The sequence below is a fragment of the Octopus bimaculoides genome, chromosome 4 (genome assembly GCF_001194135.2).
Source record: "Octopus bimaculoides isolate UCB-OBI-ISO-001 chromosome 4, ASM119413v2, whole genome shotgun sequence".
Lineage (NCBI taxonomy): Eukaryota > Metazoa > Mollusca > Cephalopoda > Octopoda > Octopodidae > Octopus > Octopus bimaculoides.
In genome coordinates this window covers 114721029-114735338 of record NC_068984.1, presented here as the reverse complement: position 1 = coordinate 114735338, position 14310 = coordinate 114721029, and the positions used below count along the sequence as shown (strand labels likewise).

Here is a 14310-nt window from a genome sequence, read left to right as displayed (position 1 = left end):
CTTCTCATGCACAGCACATTTCCAAAGGTCTCGGTCAGTAGTCATCGCCTCGGTGAGGCCCAATGTACGAAGGTCTTGCCTCACCACCTCAGCCCAGGTCTTCCTGGGCCTACCTCTTCCACGGGTTCCCTCAACTGTTAGGGTGTGGCACTTTTTCACACAGCTATCCTCATCCATTCTCACCACATGTCCATACCAGCGCAATAGTCTCTCTTGCACACCACAACTGATGCTTCTAATGTTCAGCTTTTCTCTCAAGATACTTACACTCTGAGAATCAAATAAAAAGGAAAAAAAGAAAAAATATATTTACCTGTTGAACAAATGCAGTGAAGGCTTTTGTACTGTCTCTTCCTGCAGCCGCAGAATGAAACATATTCACCCATTCTCTCAGTAAATTCTCTGTTTTTTCATGTAGCCAAGGGGGATCATCATATTCTCTTGCCTGACTAATCCCTGATTGCATCATTGAAGTAGGACCTCCAGGGGCTCTATCCAGCAAGACACAGTCACCATTGTTCCGCAAGCATTCCACCAAATGTGCCAATCTATTAACAAGGAAACAAAAAAATATTTTCGTGAATGTCCTTAATGAATACACAAAGAGCTACTCAAGTATGGTGAAACATGTACGAGAATAAAAAGTAGGGAGTTGTATTTCATTGCCCTTTGGGGTCCAAAACTAGTTATTAGACAAAGAGTATCTCGACTTGTACCAGTGTTTGAACCATGACCATACTGGGGCACAACGTTGAAGGGTTTAATTGAATAGATTGATCCCAGTACTTATCTTTGTTTTAAAATCTACAACTCATTCTATCAGTCCATTTTGTCGAACTTTTAAGTCATGGGGATGTGAACAAACACAGACACTTCTTTTAGGCTACGTCACATAACCTAAACAGGACTCCAACTTGCAAGCAAATTTCCTTCTAGGCTGTGAGATGACATTGAATGTGCCAACTGTGAGACAGTGCAGTCCCGAGGCCACATAGCATAAATTCATAGACATACACGGTGGTGCACCAGCATGACCGCAGCCACTTGGCTGAAACACATAAATAAATAAATACACCATGCAGACCTGACCAGCAGATTAGAATGCCCCATGGAGTTATAGACAGAAAAAAGTGCAGTGACAGGTTGATTTGTTCAACAAAAATAATAGCCTACAAATTTTAGAAGTCTTTGATCGAGTCTGGCTGACAGATGGTAAAAATCCGTATAGTAACTTGTTTGATACATTAACAGCATAAGACATGTTAAAAGCCTTGCATAGAAGGCAAGTGTATATACTGTCCAGGAATGGCTGTTAGGCCACACAAGAGATCAGCATTCAGAACAATAGAGCAGAACAGATTCTACTGTGTAGCATGAAACAAGCGTAGTTTTAGGTCTGATGACAGCTCTGATGTGTTTTAAATTTTTTCACAGCATGTCAGATGCAGACCATCTTGTGCTGGTAGAGAAAATAAGAGAACTCAGATAGCAGAAACCAGAAACTGACTTAATGGGCCCTAATGAAAGTTTAAGATTACCCTACCAGCATTTCCACTAACAATTATGGTCTTAGTTTTTGAGCAGTTTATTGAGAGATGGACTTCAATAACAACAGATTCCAGGTTCGTGAGGAAAGTTCGAGCATTTGTGATTGCATACGAGACAAGTGCAGTATCATCTACAAAGTCAGTGAGGTGCGATAGTAAATGACATCCACCTTAGCAGGGAAAGTTATGCCGAGTTCAGATACAATTGCATACCATACTACACAAACCAAGACTATAATGAAAAAGAAAGAAGCTAAGGTGTCCTCTTGGAAAACTCCAGTGTTGACTGTGAATGTGTTAATGTCTGTCAGAGGGTGTATATGCAACTTCTACAGTCTGTATAGAAAGAGCAAGTAGCATTTACAACTTTATTTGGTAAGCAATAAGTGCACACAAGCTTCTTTCAGTTCTGTCTACTAAATCCACTCACAAGGCTTTTGGGAAGCAAGCTACTAACCATATGGCCACATGTGCATAAATTGCAAAAGTTAAAGAAAAAAAAGAAAAAAAGAGGAAAATTTAGGTTTTGAGAGAGAGAGAGAGAAAATAATAATAAATCACTAACCCATCAGGAGAAGGTCTCGAACGAGAATGTATCCTCAATAACACTTCAATAGTGTTATGAAGGTCAGCCTGTAAAAGAGATTTTTGTAAGACTAACAGCTAAGAAAGATAATGTATTTTAGAAATAAATTATAATTAAAAAAGGTTTAAGCTTGTATACTAAAACTAGCTTTACTGCTTATGAAAGAAAAAAAATTAATCTAAAAATGGAAAAGGAAAATTTACACTTTGACGTCCACTTTTCTATGCTGGCATGGGTTGGACAGTCTGAGGCAGAGTTTCATCAGCTGGATGCCCATCCTGTCACCAACCTTCACCTGTTTCCAACCAAGGTAATTATTTACTTTTGGCTAGACTTTTTTCCACAGACTATTGCAAATGACTGGCATTACCTGTGGGACAGTGACATTCATTTATGATTATCATGTAATCTCAAGACAAGGGAACAAACACACATATATGAGCTTCTTCAATTTCTGTCAACCAAATCCACTTAAAAGGTTTGGATCAGCTCAGGATCATGGCAGAAGAGACTTGCCCAAGGCGCCGCACAGTAGGACTGAATCCCAAATCCAGGTGGTTGGGAAGCAAACTTCTCAAACCATACAGCCCACCTGTACCCAAGTTTTTTTTTCTTTTGTTTGGGGGATGGGTGGGGGATATATCAATTCTTTGGTGAAATTAGTACAAACTTACCTCAGTGACAAGACCACTTGCTTTATCATCAATGACAAATTTTTGTACCAAGGCAATAGCAAAGACCATTACAATGTAATTTATTCCATTATCAATTTGCTGGTTTGGGGAGAAAAGAAAAAAAAAACTTATTACTCAAATACCATTTAAAGATTTTCAGTGTAATGTATTTGTATTTACTTTTTTTCCGAAGATACTAGTTCGGTATGAGAACACTGAATTCAAATAGAATTTAACAAATGAATTCTAATTACTTATTCTTGAGAAAAATGAAGCCTTGGCTCAAGTTACAAAATGCTAGAACAATCTACAGCTACTTCATAGTAAGTCATTTTATTTTCCCAACTTAAAGAACAAGGGATTATTTTCAAGGACCTAAATCTTAAACAAGTATTTCATATAAGTAGACACCAGATGAGTGACTACAAACTACTAAAATAAAAACATACAATGACATACTTGGGCAAGGTACATATCAAACTGCTGAATATTGAGGAAATGGTTTTTCAGCAGCTGCTCAAAGGCATCTAAATTATATTTTATTTCTTCCCTGCAGTCAAAAACAGATCTGAAATTTTAAAAGAAAAAGTGCGGTGTAAATTATAGAATAAGAAAGTAAACTAGCATACACTTTATGACAATTTTAAATGTGTGTTTAAACAAAAAAAAATTATAAAATAGCTGTTTCTAAACAAATGAAAATGTTCAAAGAGTGAAAATGTCAGGTCTAATAATCTCATTTTTGCTACCATATGATTTATAGACAGTAGAAAGTAAGGAGAATTTCAATCATATATTATATATATATATATATATATATATATATATAGTGTGTGTGTAAATTGGAACAGGATTCAGTCCTTGGACTCTTTAGATCCTAAGTTGGACCTTAAAAGGTGATATATAAATAAACCTCCGACTGACCTCATATTTTTGCATTTAAAAAAAAAAAATTAAATGGCTAATGGCATATCATCATCATTCAACATCCATCTTCCATGCAAGTATGGGCTGGATATTTCAACAGGATCAAACAAGATAAAGGATAGTGTTGTACTCTAATATCTGCTATGGCCTGACTTCTACATCTGGTCACCATTCCTAACACCAACCACTTACGGAGTGTAAGGGGTGTCTATTGTTTCCTGGTGCCAGCACCAGTAAGATTACTACATAACTCACAAGACTAAGACCCCACCCCACCCTCTCGACTAAGAGGGACTATAAAAGAGAGGGAAGTGGCTTTATACTTGGGCTTGACAGTAAGGTATGAAAACGAACAGGAATGAGTTTCTTGCTGTAGAGGAAATAAACAACTACCTTGCATGATATAAGTGTGAGTGAGAGTAATACATGTGGAGCTGGAAAAAGGAATAAAAGATTGTGGTGTCAGAGTAAGCATTAAACACAATTTCATTTAAACCAGCCATATGCAACCCAAATATTCTACCAGTTTTTATGCTCAAACCATCCAGATTCTGCCTACCACACCTATCCTACAATGTCATAAGATAAACAATTTCATCATCGAAATCTCAAAGCTACACGATAATGTATGATTAATTCAAAACCAACAAATGTCTAACAATCATTGCTGTGCTTGAGAAGAAGACCCATCAAGAGAAGTGAAATCGTAGTCGTGACAGACACTGCTGTCATACAACTGGCACCTGCGCCAGTGGCACATAAAGGCACCCATGACATTCTCAGAGTGGTTGGCATTAGGAAGGGCATCTAGTCATAGAAACCATGCCAAATCAGACTTGAGTCTGGTGCAGCCCCTCAGCTCTGGTCAAACTGTCCAACCCATGCCAGCACAGACAACAGAGGCTAAATGATGACGATGATGATGATTATGGAAAAAATAAAATAAAAGTTACAAAGATAATTTAAAGAAAATACTAAACCTAGTAACTTGTTTCATTGTCCATTGGGGACCAAAAACTCTGATGTCACTAAGTCCTTTGAGGACATGCAAGCAACATTCACAGAATCTCATCATGTCTTGATCGGCCATGCTGCTGCTGTAATGTTCAACAAGTGCCTCGACAACCTAAAACAATCAAACAAAAAGTTATTATAGGCTTATATTTACAGAATTGCTCAAGATAAAAAGCAAAAAAGTACATTTTGTAAAAGTAAAAAAAGAAGAAAAAAAAATTTCATCACCTTTTGGACGAGAGCAGATGATGATGGTACATCTCTATTAGTTCTGGCAACAAGAATAGCATCAATGACTCCTTGCAACTGTAAACCTAGGTGGGTAGAGGTCACACTGTTTAACAGTTGCTGGCAATTCTGCTCAATGTCACGAATGACTTTGTCAAATACTTGGCTCATACCATCTGGATAGCTCTATAATGAAAACAAAACAAATGTATAAATTATATTAATAATTGTTTTTATGTTCAGTTATAATAAATAACATTTAACATTAAGCTGATAGGTTACTCAATATTTTTGTAGAGTACAAATTTATCATTCTTATACAAGGATGTTGTTGACAGTGACTTTAAAGTTTTGGCCAGCTAAGCTATTGTCAAGCAGCCTAAACGTAAATTATGTGTGTATGTGTGTGTGTGTGTATATGCTTACATCATAACCATCATTTAGTGTCTGCTTTCCATGCTGGCATGGGCTAAACAGTTTGAATGAAACTGGTAAGCTGGAGAGTGCACCAGGTTCCAATCTGATTTGGCATTGTTTCTATAGCTGGATGACCTTCCAATTACTAACCACTCCATTATAAAAATTCTACCTGATGCTTTATTATACTCAAGAAGACCCATCCTACATAAAAGCATCAAGGCTGCTCCCGCTGGCGAAGAGGATTGGCCTGCAAGAGTCCTGTGCCAGTGCCGCGCCATGTTAAAAGCACCCAGCACACACTGTAAAGTGGTTGCTGTTAGAAAGGGCGGGCATCCAGACATAGAAACCATGCCAAATCAAACGAACCTGCTGAGCTCTGGTTCAAACTGTCCAACCCATGCCAGCATGAAAAACAGATATTAAGGTTGATGAAGAGAATTGAAATAGATTATGTTTTCGGTAGAACTCAAGGTAGATGAAGCTTCACAGAAGATTGGAAATGAAGGAACTACTTGTATGACAGCAACATTCATCTATTTTAGAAATTTTGTTCTTACCAGCGAAAATTCTAAGACATTTATTGACATTATAAGAATCTATAAACTAAGAGGATAATTTTCTTTGTTTCTTTCATGGCGAAACTGGATGTAGATAAAACTATAATAGCCTGTGTGGAGGCGCAATGGCCCAGTGGTTAGGGTAGCGGACTCGCTGTCATAGGATCATGGTTTCGATTCCCAGACCGGGCGTTGTGAGTGTTTATTGAGCAAAAACACCTAAAGCTCCACGAGGCTCCGGCAGGGGACGGTGGCGAACCCTGCTCTACTCTTTCACCACAACTTTCTCTCACTCTTACTTCCTGTTTCTGTTGTGCCTGTAATTCAAAGGGTCAGCCTTGTCACACTGTGTCACGCTGAATATCCCCGAGAACTACGTTAAGGGTACACGTGTCTGTGGAGTGCTCAGTCACTTGCACGTTAATTTCACGAGCAGGCTGTTCCGTTGATCGGATCAACTTGAACCCTCGACGTCGCAAGCGATGGAGTGTCAACAACAAACAATAGCCTGTAAAATATTGGCTTAAAAAACCCCAATCTTCAACATATTTTCATAAAATCATCATCATCATTGTTTAACGTCCGTTTTCCATGCTAGCATGGGTTGGATGATTTGACTGAGGAAAGCCAATATTCTACAGGATATTATCTATGGCTTTACCTACTTCACTATCTTATTGCTTTATCTACTATTATATATATCTCATCTTTCTCTTGTTTCAGTCATTATAGTGTGACCATGCAGGGGCACCACTATGAAGAATTTTAGTCAAATATTTAATGTATAAAAGAAACGAAAATTATAAATATTAACATAAGAGAAAATAAAAAAAGCAACCCAAAATTTGCATAATGTAAGGTATTAGAAAAAAGCACATTATTTACATTTGACGGATATCCGTCAAATGTAAATAATGTATATAATTTCTCATCTCTTAAATATAGAACTGTATTATAAGAAAAAAGCTTGAACTAAAATTAAAATATTCTTACAGGGGGAAGTGCCTTTGTTATTATGCCAGATGGTACTCTGGTTTCATTTATTGGTAAGAAGCCAGGTATGTTGCGTGCAAATTCATCATAGACTGCTACTTGTACTGGAGTGACACCACCAACCTTTTGTGGAAAATAGATTTCAAATTATATAAACAGTTTGCAACAAGAAGGCCTTCTATGTAAAATAACAAGAACAGAAATCACATAAGCAGAAACACACTATTACTTACACGTAATCGTATTTGCTCAGGCATCCTTTCAGCTTGGTAAGTAAGGACTACTGGATCACAATAACGACGACCTTCACCACGTGCATGGCGTCGGAGTTCAAATTCCTAAAATTTAAGAAGTAGCCTTTCAATAAATGAACTAAATTGAAGAGAAATATAATAAAAACTAAAAAAGAAAAAATTTTTTTCAACATAAAATATCTGCCAATCTAAAAATCAGATAAATGCAAGAATGAATTTACATACTAGCAATATTAGTTTGAGCTGAATCAGACTTTTGCCTTTAAATTTTCTCATTTTCAAACAATCTAGCGAAGTGTTTATGTTTGAATGTTCACCATTTTCATGCTTGCATAGGTCAGACAATTCATTGAGGCAAATTTTCTGTGGCCAGGTCCCCTTCCTGTCACCAACCCTCACCCTTTCCCAAGCAATGTAATATTTCCCCTTGGACAAAACTATTTTCATGGAATATTGGAAATGGGCAGCAAGTCGAGAGCACACACATGCACATACACAAGACCTTTTCCAGTTTCCATCTATCAAATCTACCTGCAAAGCTTTGATTGCAAAATGGGATCAAATCCAAAACCACATTATTGGGAAGCAAGCTTCTTAACCACACAGTCACACCTGTGCTGACACCAGATGCAGATGCAGGCAAGACTGCACCAGTAGCCGCAAGTTTGTACACAGGTAATTCAACATTAAACATGATATGACTACACAAAATTTATTAGAAATACTTCTATTCATTCACATTTTTAATTCCAGTTTATTATACTCACAGTAGAAAGACGTCGGTCCATTTCTGGAAGAGCTTTTTCAACTGCACTTTTCTGTATAATAGCTGATGCAAGTTCTGTATTGTCCTGAGCCAACTGAGTTACTGCTTGGTCAACAAGTTCTTTTTGAGTTATACTAGCATTCTATGAAAAGAGAAGACAGTATACTAAAAAATATATCAGTTATAAATCTAAGTAAATCATTGAAAAAGCTGCTATAAAACCTTTTACACATATAAAATAATTTAAAAGTTACGCAAATAACTGAGTGGATTTAATAAAACAATTATTAAATACCTTGGTTATATGATTCATCAAAAACATCTTTTAATCTAACTTTATTCAAAACACCTATATTTAATTCTGAAGTTTCAAAATTCAATATGGAAGCTTTCAGTAGCTAAGGGAAGTTAAATATTTGAATTCTAACATTAATGAATACTGGATTAGCCTCAAATGATATTTACATCAAACTATCATTTGCAAGATAAGATTTTTCTTCAACTTCTACATTTGTAACCTAAAGAATTCATTAACGGATTATTTGATGCCAACCCTCCTGAGGTTCAACAATATAAACTTTCTGTTTAATATTATCTCAATGAAAGCCTTTCATCAAAATTTTCTATCAATTTATGTTCCAAACATTAATTAACAAAGTTACTTTACTAAATTCATTATTTTCAAAATTAATTGAAACAAAGGTAGTGTATTTCAACAGACATGGTAATAAAAGGTTTAAGCTACGCATTTTACAACTGAGCTTTCCAAGTATTTTTGCCATAGCATCGTTAGAAACCCACATATCCACCAAAATCTGAATGCCAGGATATATTGTAGTAGCTCAGGGTAGTAGTTTCAAAGAGCCAACAGAAGCCCAAGAAAGTACAAGAAACATTTCAGCATATGAGGAAAAACATGAATATGATAAAAATAGAAAAGAATTTTGTATATACTTTCCAATAAAGATTCTTGTATTCTTATAACTAATACAAAACATATTTCTAGATTTTAGCCAGTACCATATGTAAATGGACAGTTGTAAACATATTGTCTTTATATATTTTCAGGGACAAAAAAGAGCAGTTTACACTTAATTCTGTGCAAAGGTTTCATCAGTGCTCCATTACCCTCTTAACTGTACATGAAAAGATTACCGGTAAATATATTACCAAGGGCTTAAATAAATTGGATAGACCAATTTACATATAGAACATATTGGTAGCTAGTTCACTTAATTACTGGAGTGATAAGTCATTTGTTTTAATGCTATACTGGGTTACAGAATACACCTAGAGATTTTATCCCATACTACATAACAGCATGAGATAACAGTGTATGCTGCATATAATTTCCATATACTAAAAGTCATTGTATATTTATAGTAAACTAAATCACAATGTCTTGTGACATGACAGTGTTTATCTTAACTCTTAATAAACAGCATAGGACTGCCTTTGATTTTATAATACATCCGTCTTTGATTTTATAATACATCCGTCATATTAAACTGTTCATATCTAAATTAAAACTTCCCATAATTTATATGAATATCTTATATAATATTCCAAATACCAGTTTAATATACAAATTTTCTTAAAAAAAGTTGTTTCACTAAATCTTTGCAAATTCTTAATTTCCAAAATGAATGAAGACATAAAAAGATAATTCATGAGGTGCAAGAACAACGAGAATCTGAACACCACCATATCTATTCATACTTAATACATTCTAGCAGATACAAACATGAATATCTAATCGCTGTTGCTTTCCATCAACAGAGAATACCTCCCTTTAGACAATAACACATATAGTAAGGAGACCACTTCAAAAATATGATTGTATTTGATAAGGAAGCATTTGAAGTTTTGCAAATTTACAAGTGATCTTCAAGTAAAGTTGGAAAGTGGTTGTGTTAAATTCCTAATTAATTACTTACACGCAAGACGTTCAAGAAGGCTTGTTTCAAATGGTTATTGAGGGCCATGAAAACTGGTTCTCGACAAGTGATGAGAGTTAATCCTGCTGTCATACTACAAATCATATTCTGAGCTGCAGTACGCATTCTGTTTTCATCAGGATCCAATGCAAAATCCTATAAATAAAAGCACATAAATCCTATAAATAATTGCACCCTACTAAATTTCTTCAGAACATATATAACCGTTGTTTTAAGATCCATTTTCCCATGCTTGCATAGGTCAGAGAGTATTTGAGGAAGATACTCTGTGAATGAATGCCATTCCCATCACCAAACCCTTACCCGTTTCGAAGCAAGGTAATATTTCCCCATGGCAAGACAGGTTTTTTTCACAGAATAGCGGAAATGACGAAACTGTCATACAATGTCAAAACAAAGATACACAAACATGCATGCACGCATGCAAACACACATACACATGTATACATATATGACAGGCTTCTTTCATTTTTCATCTACCAAATCTACTCACAAGGCTTTAGTTGGTATGGGGCTATATTAAAAAACACTTGCCCAAGGTGCCACACAATAGAACTAAACCTGAAACCATGTGACTGAGAGGCAAACTTCTTAATTATACAGCCAAGCCTGGACCCATTGTGTGTGTGTGTGTGTGTGTGTGTGTGTGTGTGTGTGTGTGTGTGTGTGTGTGTGTGTGTGTGTGTGTGTGTGTGTGTGTGTGTGTGTGTGCACGCGCGCACACACAACAGTGGAGCATCATGATTGATAGTAACATAACACCATATATCTCTAATAAGCCAATATAAATGTTGGTTGGTTGATTGTATCTCTACTCTTTCTTGTATACATTGGAAGCGTGTCTAGAGAAATCATTTAACATGAGAGGTGCCAGGATGAGTGCACATACTAGGCTTGGTGGCAGGCAATGAAGATATGCTACATACAAACACACAGACTGTGAAAGAATGTATCATTAGAACAGAGGAGAACAGAGAGAGTAAATAACAGAGCAGTTACACAAATGAGAATTTTATTCCCCTTATTTTAATCATTTAGCATTCACATTATTTTGAATTAATTATGCATTATTTCATAGTTAAGATATTTCGATGATGTGATTGTCCAGGATATGGCCAGTTAAATGCCAAAGATTTAAGGTAATAAATATTTTTCTCTTGAAAATTTGTATTCCTTTCATCATCCTATACAAGCAGAAAAAAGTGGTAATGCTACTCCCTCTGCTGAAGAGGATTGGCCTGCAAGAGCCCCATGCTGGTGCCACATAAAAAACACTCAGCATAGACTGTAAGTGGTTGGCATTAGGAAAGGCATCCAACAGTAGAAACCAAAGCCAAACCAGATTGCAACCTGGTGCAGCTCTCGTCAAAACGTCCAAATTATGCCAACATGGAGAATGGACATTAAATGATGATGCCATGTGATACTGTGATACTTGATACTTCAAAAGTTGCCCATCACATGACAGCTAACACCCTAGAAACATAGTGCACATGTAAACATTAGAACAATGCAACCTGACATCATTCAATATCTGTTTTCCCAAGCTGGAACGAGTTGGATGGTTTGACAGAAGCTGATAACAGAGGATTGTGCTAAGCTCTGTCAGCTTCGGCATGATTTCTATGGCTGGATACCCTTTCTAACTACTTTACAGAGTGTATTAGATACTTTTTAAATGGCACCTCTGTGTGTGTGTGTGTGTGTGTGTGTGTGTGTGTGTGTGTACATGTGTGTGTACATGTGGCAGTAGTAGTAGTAGTAGTATTGAACTTAATTTGTGCATGACTTGGCCCACCTTGTATTTGCATCATTATTACAGAAAATTTACCTTTTTGGTTATTTGTTCACATGTTGTAAGAGCAATTTTTATTGACCTATCAACAACAGGTGGAAGAAGTTCATGAATAGCTCTTTCAATGGCAGGACGGACACACTGCTTTAGACTCTGATGATTATGGAACAACAAAATCTGAAAATAAAAGAAAAGAAAAGAAAGATATTCATATATCTTATTGGAAAATGTAACCAAAATGGCTTACCATTTTACATTGAAATTACTTCCTAATTCCACTTAGCATATTCTCACAAAGTATCATTACATTTTCTTTTCTATGCTTGCATGGGTAGAATGAAACTGGTTGAGGCAGATTTTCTAGGGCTGGCTACCCTTCCAGTCACCAACCCCCCACCAATTTCCAAGTGACGTAATATTTCCTCATGACCAGACACGTTTTCACAGAAGATTGGGAAGGAAGGAACCACTTGTATGACAGCAACATTCATTTACAACCAATCATGCAATGTGAAGGCAAGTAGACAGTAGCAAACATACACACGCGTACGATGGGCTTCTTTCAGTTTCCATGTACCAAATTCACCCACAAGGCTTCAGTAGTATGTGTATGCGTGCGTATGTCTCACCACCAACTGGTGTTGGTTTGTTTACATCCCTGCAACCCAGATGTTTGGCAAGAAAGTCCGATGGAACAAGCACCAGACAAAAAAAAAAAAAGCAAGTATTGGGAGTCAATCTACTCCAACTCCTTGAAGGCACTGCTCCAGCATGGCAAACTTCATAACCACAGATTTAATTAAAAAGTTAAGCTTACCTGTTCATTGATAACAATCTGGTGACTAATTCCAGACGCTAGGTTGGTAATATCTTGGTACCTAAATTGAGGTTGCTGTGGTATTGGTATAGCATTAGCAATAGTTGTAGTTGGTGTTGATATTACAGTTGGAGTACTAGCACTTACAACAGCTACAGACATATCATCCTGCTGAGGAGTTCCTGATGGAGGTGGTTTAACTGGAGCAGACAGCTGATTTTCAATGGTACTTAATCGACTTAAATCTTTCAAGTAACTCGTAGCTTTTAGTTCCTACAAAAAGAAGAGAAATGAACAAAAACGGAAAAATTCAGTTATGTAACTTAATTCATATCTGCATAATAAACCACCAATTCTTTAAAATAGGCAACTTACTGAAACATCTAACTGTAAATTCTTGCATAAAACCTCAATCTCAAACTTTAGGTTTAATTTCAGTTCTTGTTCCTGATGCAATTCAGCCAAAACATTCATACCTGCCATTGTCCAAGGGTTTGGTGGTTTGAAAACCTGAAATAAATGAATAAAATAAAATACAGCTTTCATCTCGCAATTTTTAAAAATGTATTTCAACTGCATTAAAACTAGCTCATTTATTTCAAAGAGATTTAATCTTGTAGACTAAAATTTATAATTAGTGTACACATGAAAAGATCTTGAGGAAACAATTCAAAGAGAGAAAGGAAAGAGGGACAGGGGTCTTTTATAAGATGCACAACATTGCCTACAAGGATCTCATAATAATGAGGAGGGTTAAGTCGCAAAGGAGAGGAGGGGAGGGAAGAGAGCTCACTACCTAGTTTATCACTGCTGCTATTATTGTCGAAGTTAAAATTAAAATAAAAACAAAGCTTAACAATTAACATACTTCAAAACACATAGTTATGGTCTTCCAGCATCATTTAATGGCCACTTTACCAAGCTTGCATGAATCAAACGTAATTTGATAAGATGGATTTTGTACAGTCTGATGCTCTTACTGCTGCTAACCATCAGTTTTTAAAACCAAGATAATACTTTCCCCATAACTATGTTTTTCACTGAAAACTGGAGAGGGATAACCTCACATGTATGATGATGTTCATTTACAACCAACACACACACAAGCTTCTTTCAGTTTCCATCTACTAAATCTGCTCACAAGACTTTGGTCAGCCGAGGACTATAGTTGCTATGCAGTGGGACTGGATCCAACACTACATTTGAAAATATAACTCAAGCTTATAATAATTTACATAATTAAGAAGACCGATTGAGTCGGTTCAAAACTACATACCTTGCTTTTGGCACAAGACTGCAGGACTTTGGCAGTAAATGGGACAACATAGAGTAGCTCTTGCGCTCCCTTATTATAAGCTTCATAAAGTAGAGCTTTCAAATCAATATCCTAAAATAAAAAAAACAAAATTGATTTATTAACCAATTTAACAAATAATCATTCTATTTTACCTTGTTCATAAAAATATCAAAAAAAAAAAAAAAATTATGTTGAATACGTACAATCTGTAAAATGGGCTTGTTTTTTGCCAAAGTAAGCATTCCTAGCCAATGTCCCAAATTCTTCAAGAGAGATCTATCAGAAAAGTTTGCCACTCCTTTATCACTTCGCAATAGTACCTACAATTAGAAGTTTATTCCATAAAAATAAAATACAATATTTGCAATAGTTCTCATTCAGCTTGAGATTTCATTTCAAAATTTTTTTTGAATTAAAAGAATGGCTCTCTTCATAACTATATACATAGCAATCCAAGGTACATACTTGCTCTATGGC

The 14310-nt window shown here is 36.1% G+C and overlaps 1 protein-coding gene across 1 annotated transcript in view; it reads right to left on the bottom strand.

Annotated features, from left to right (window-relative positions):
* Positions 1-14310, bottom strand: part of LOC106872123 (CCR4-NOT transcription complex subunit 1-like) — a 62422-nt gene that overhangs the window by 12857 nt on the left and 35255 nt on the right. Inside the window, 15 exon segments of the mRNA XM_052967370.1 lie at positions 314-548; positions 2113-2180; positions 2808-2906; positions 3267-3375; positions 4715-4860; positions 4977-5162; positions 6947-7069; positions 7180-7284; positions 7968-8108; positions 9904-10059; positions 11756-11896; positions 12537-12809; positions 12912-13046; positions 13813-13923; positions 14037-14305. Coding sequence (XP_052823330.1) covers positions 314-548; positions 2113-2180; positions 2808-2906; positions 3267-3375; positions 4715-4860; positions 4977-5162; positions 6947-7069; positions 7180-7284; positions 7968-8108; positions 9904-10059; positions 11756-11896; positions 12537-12809; positions 12912-13046; positions 13813-13923; positions 14037-14305 — 2297 coding nt within the window.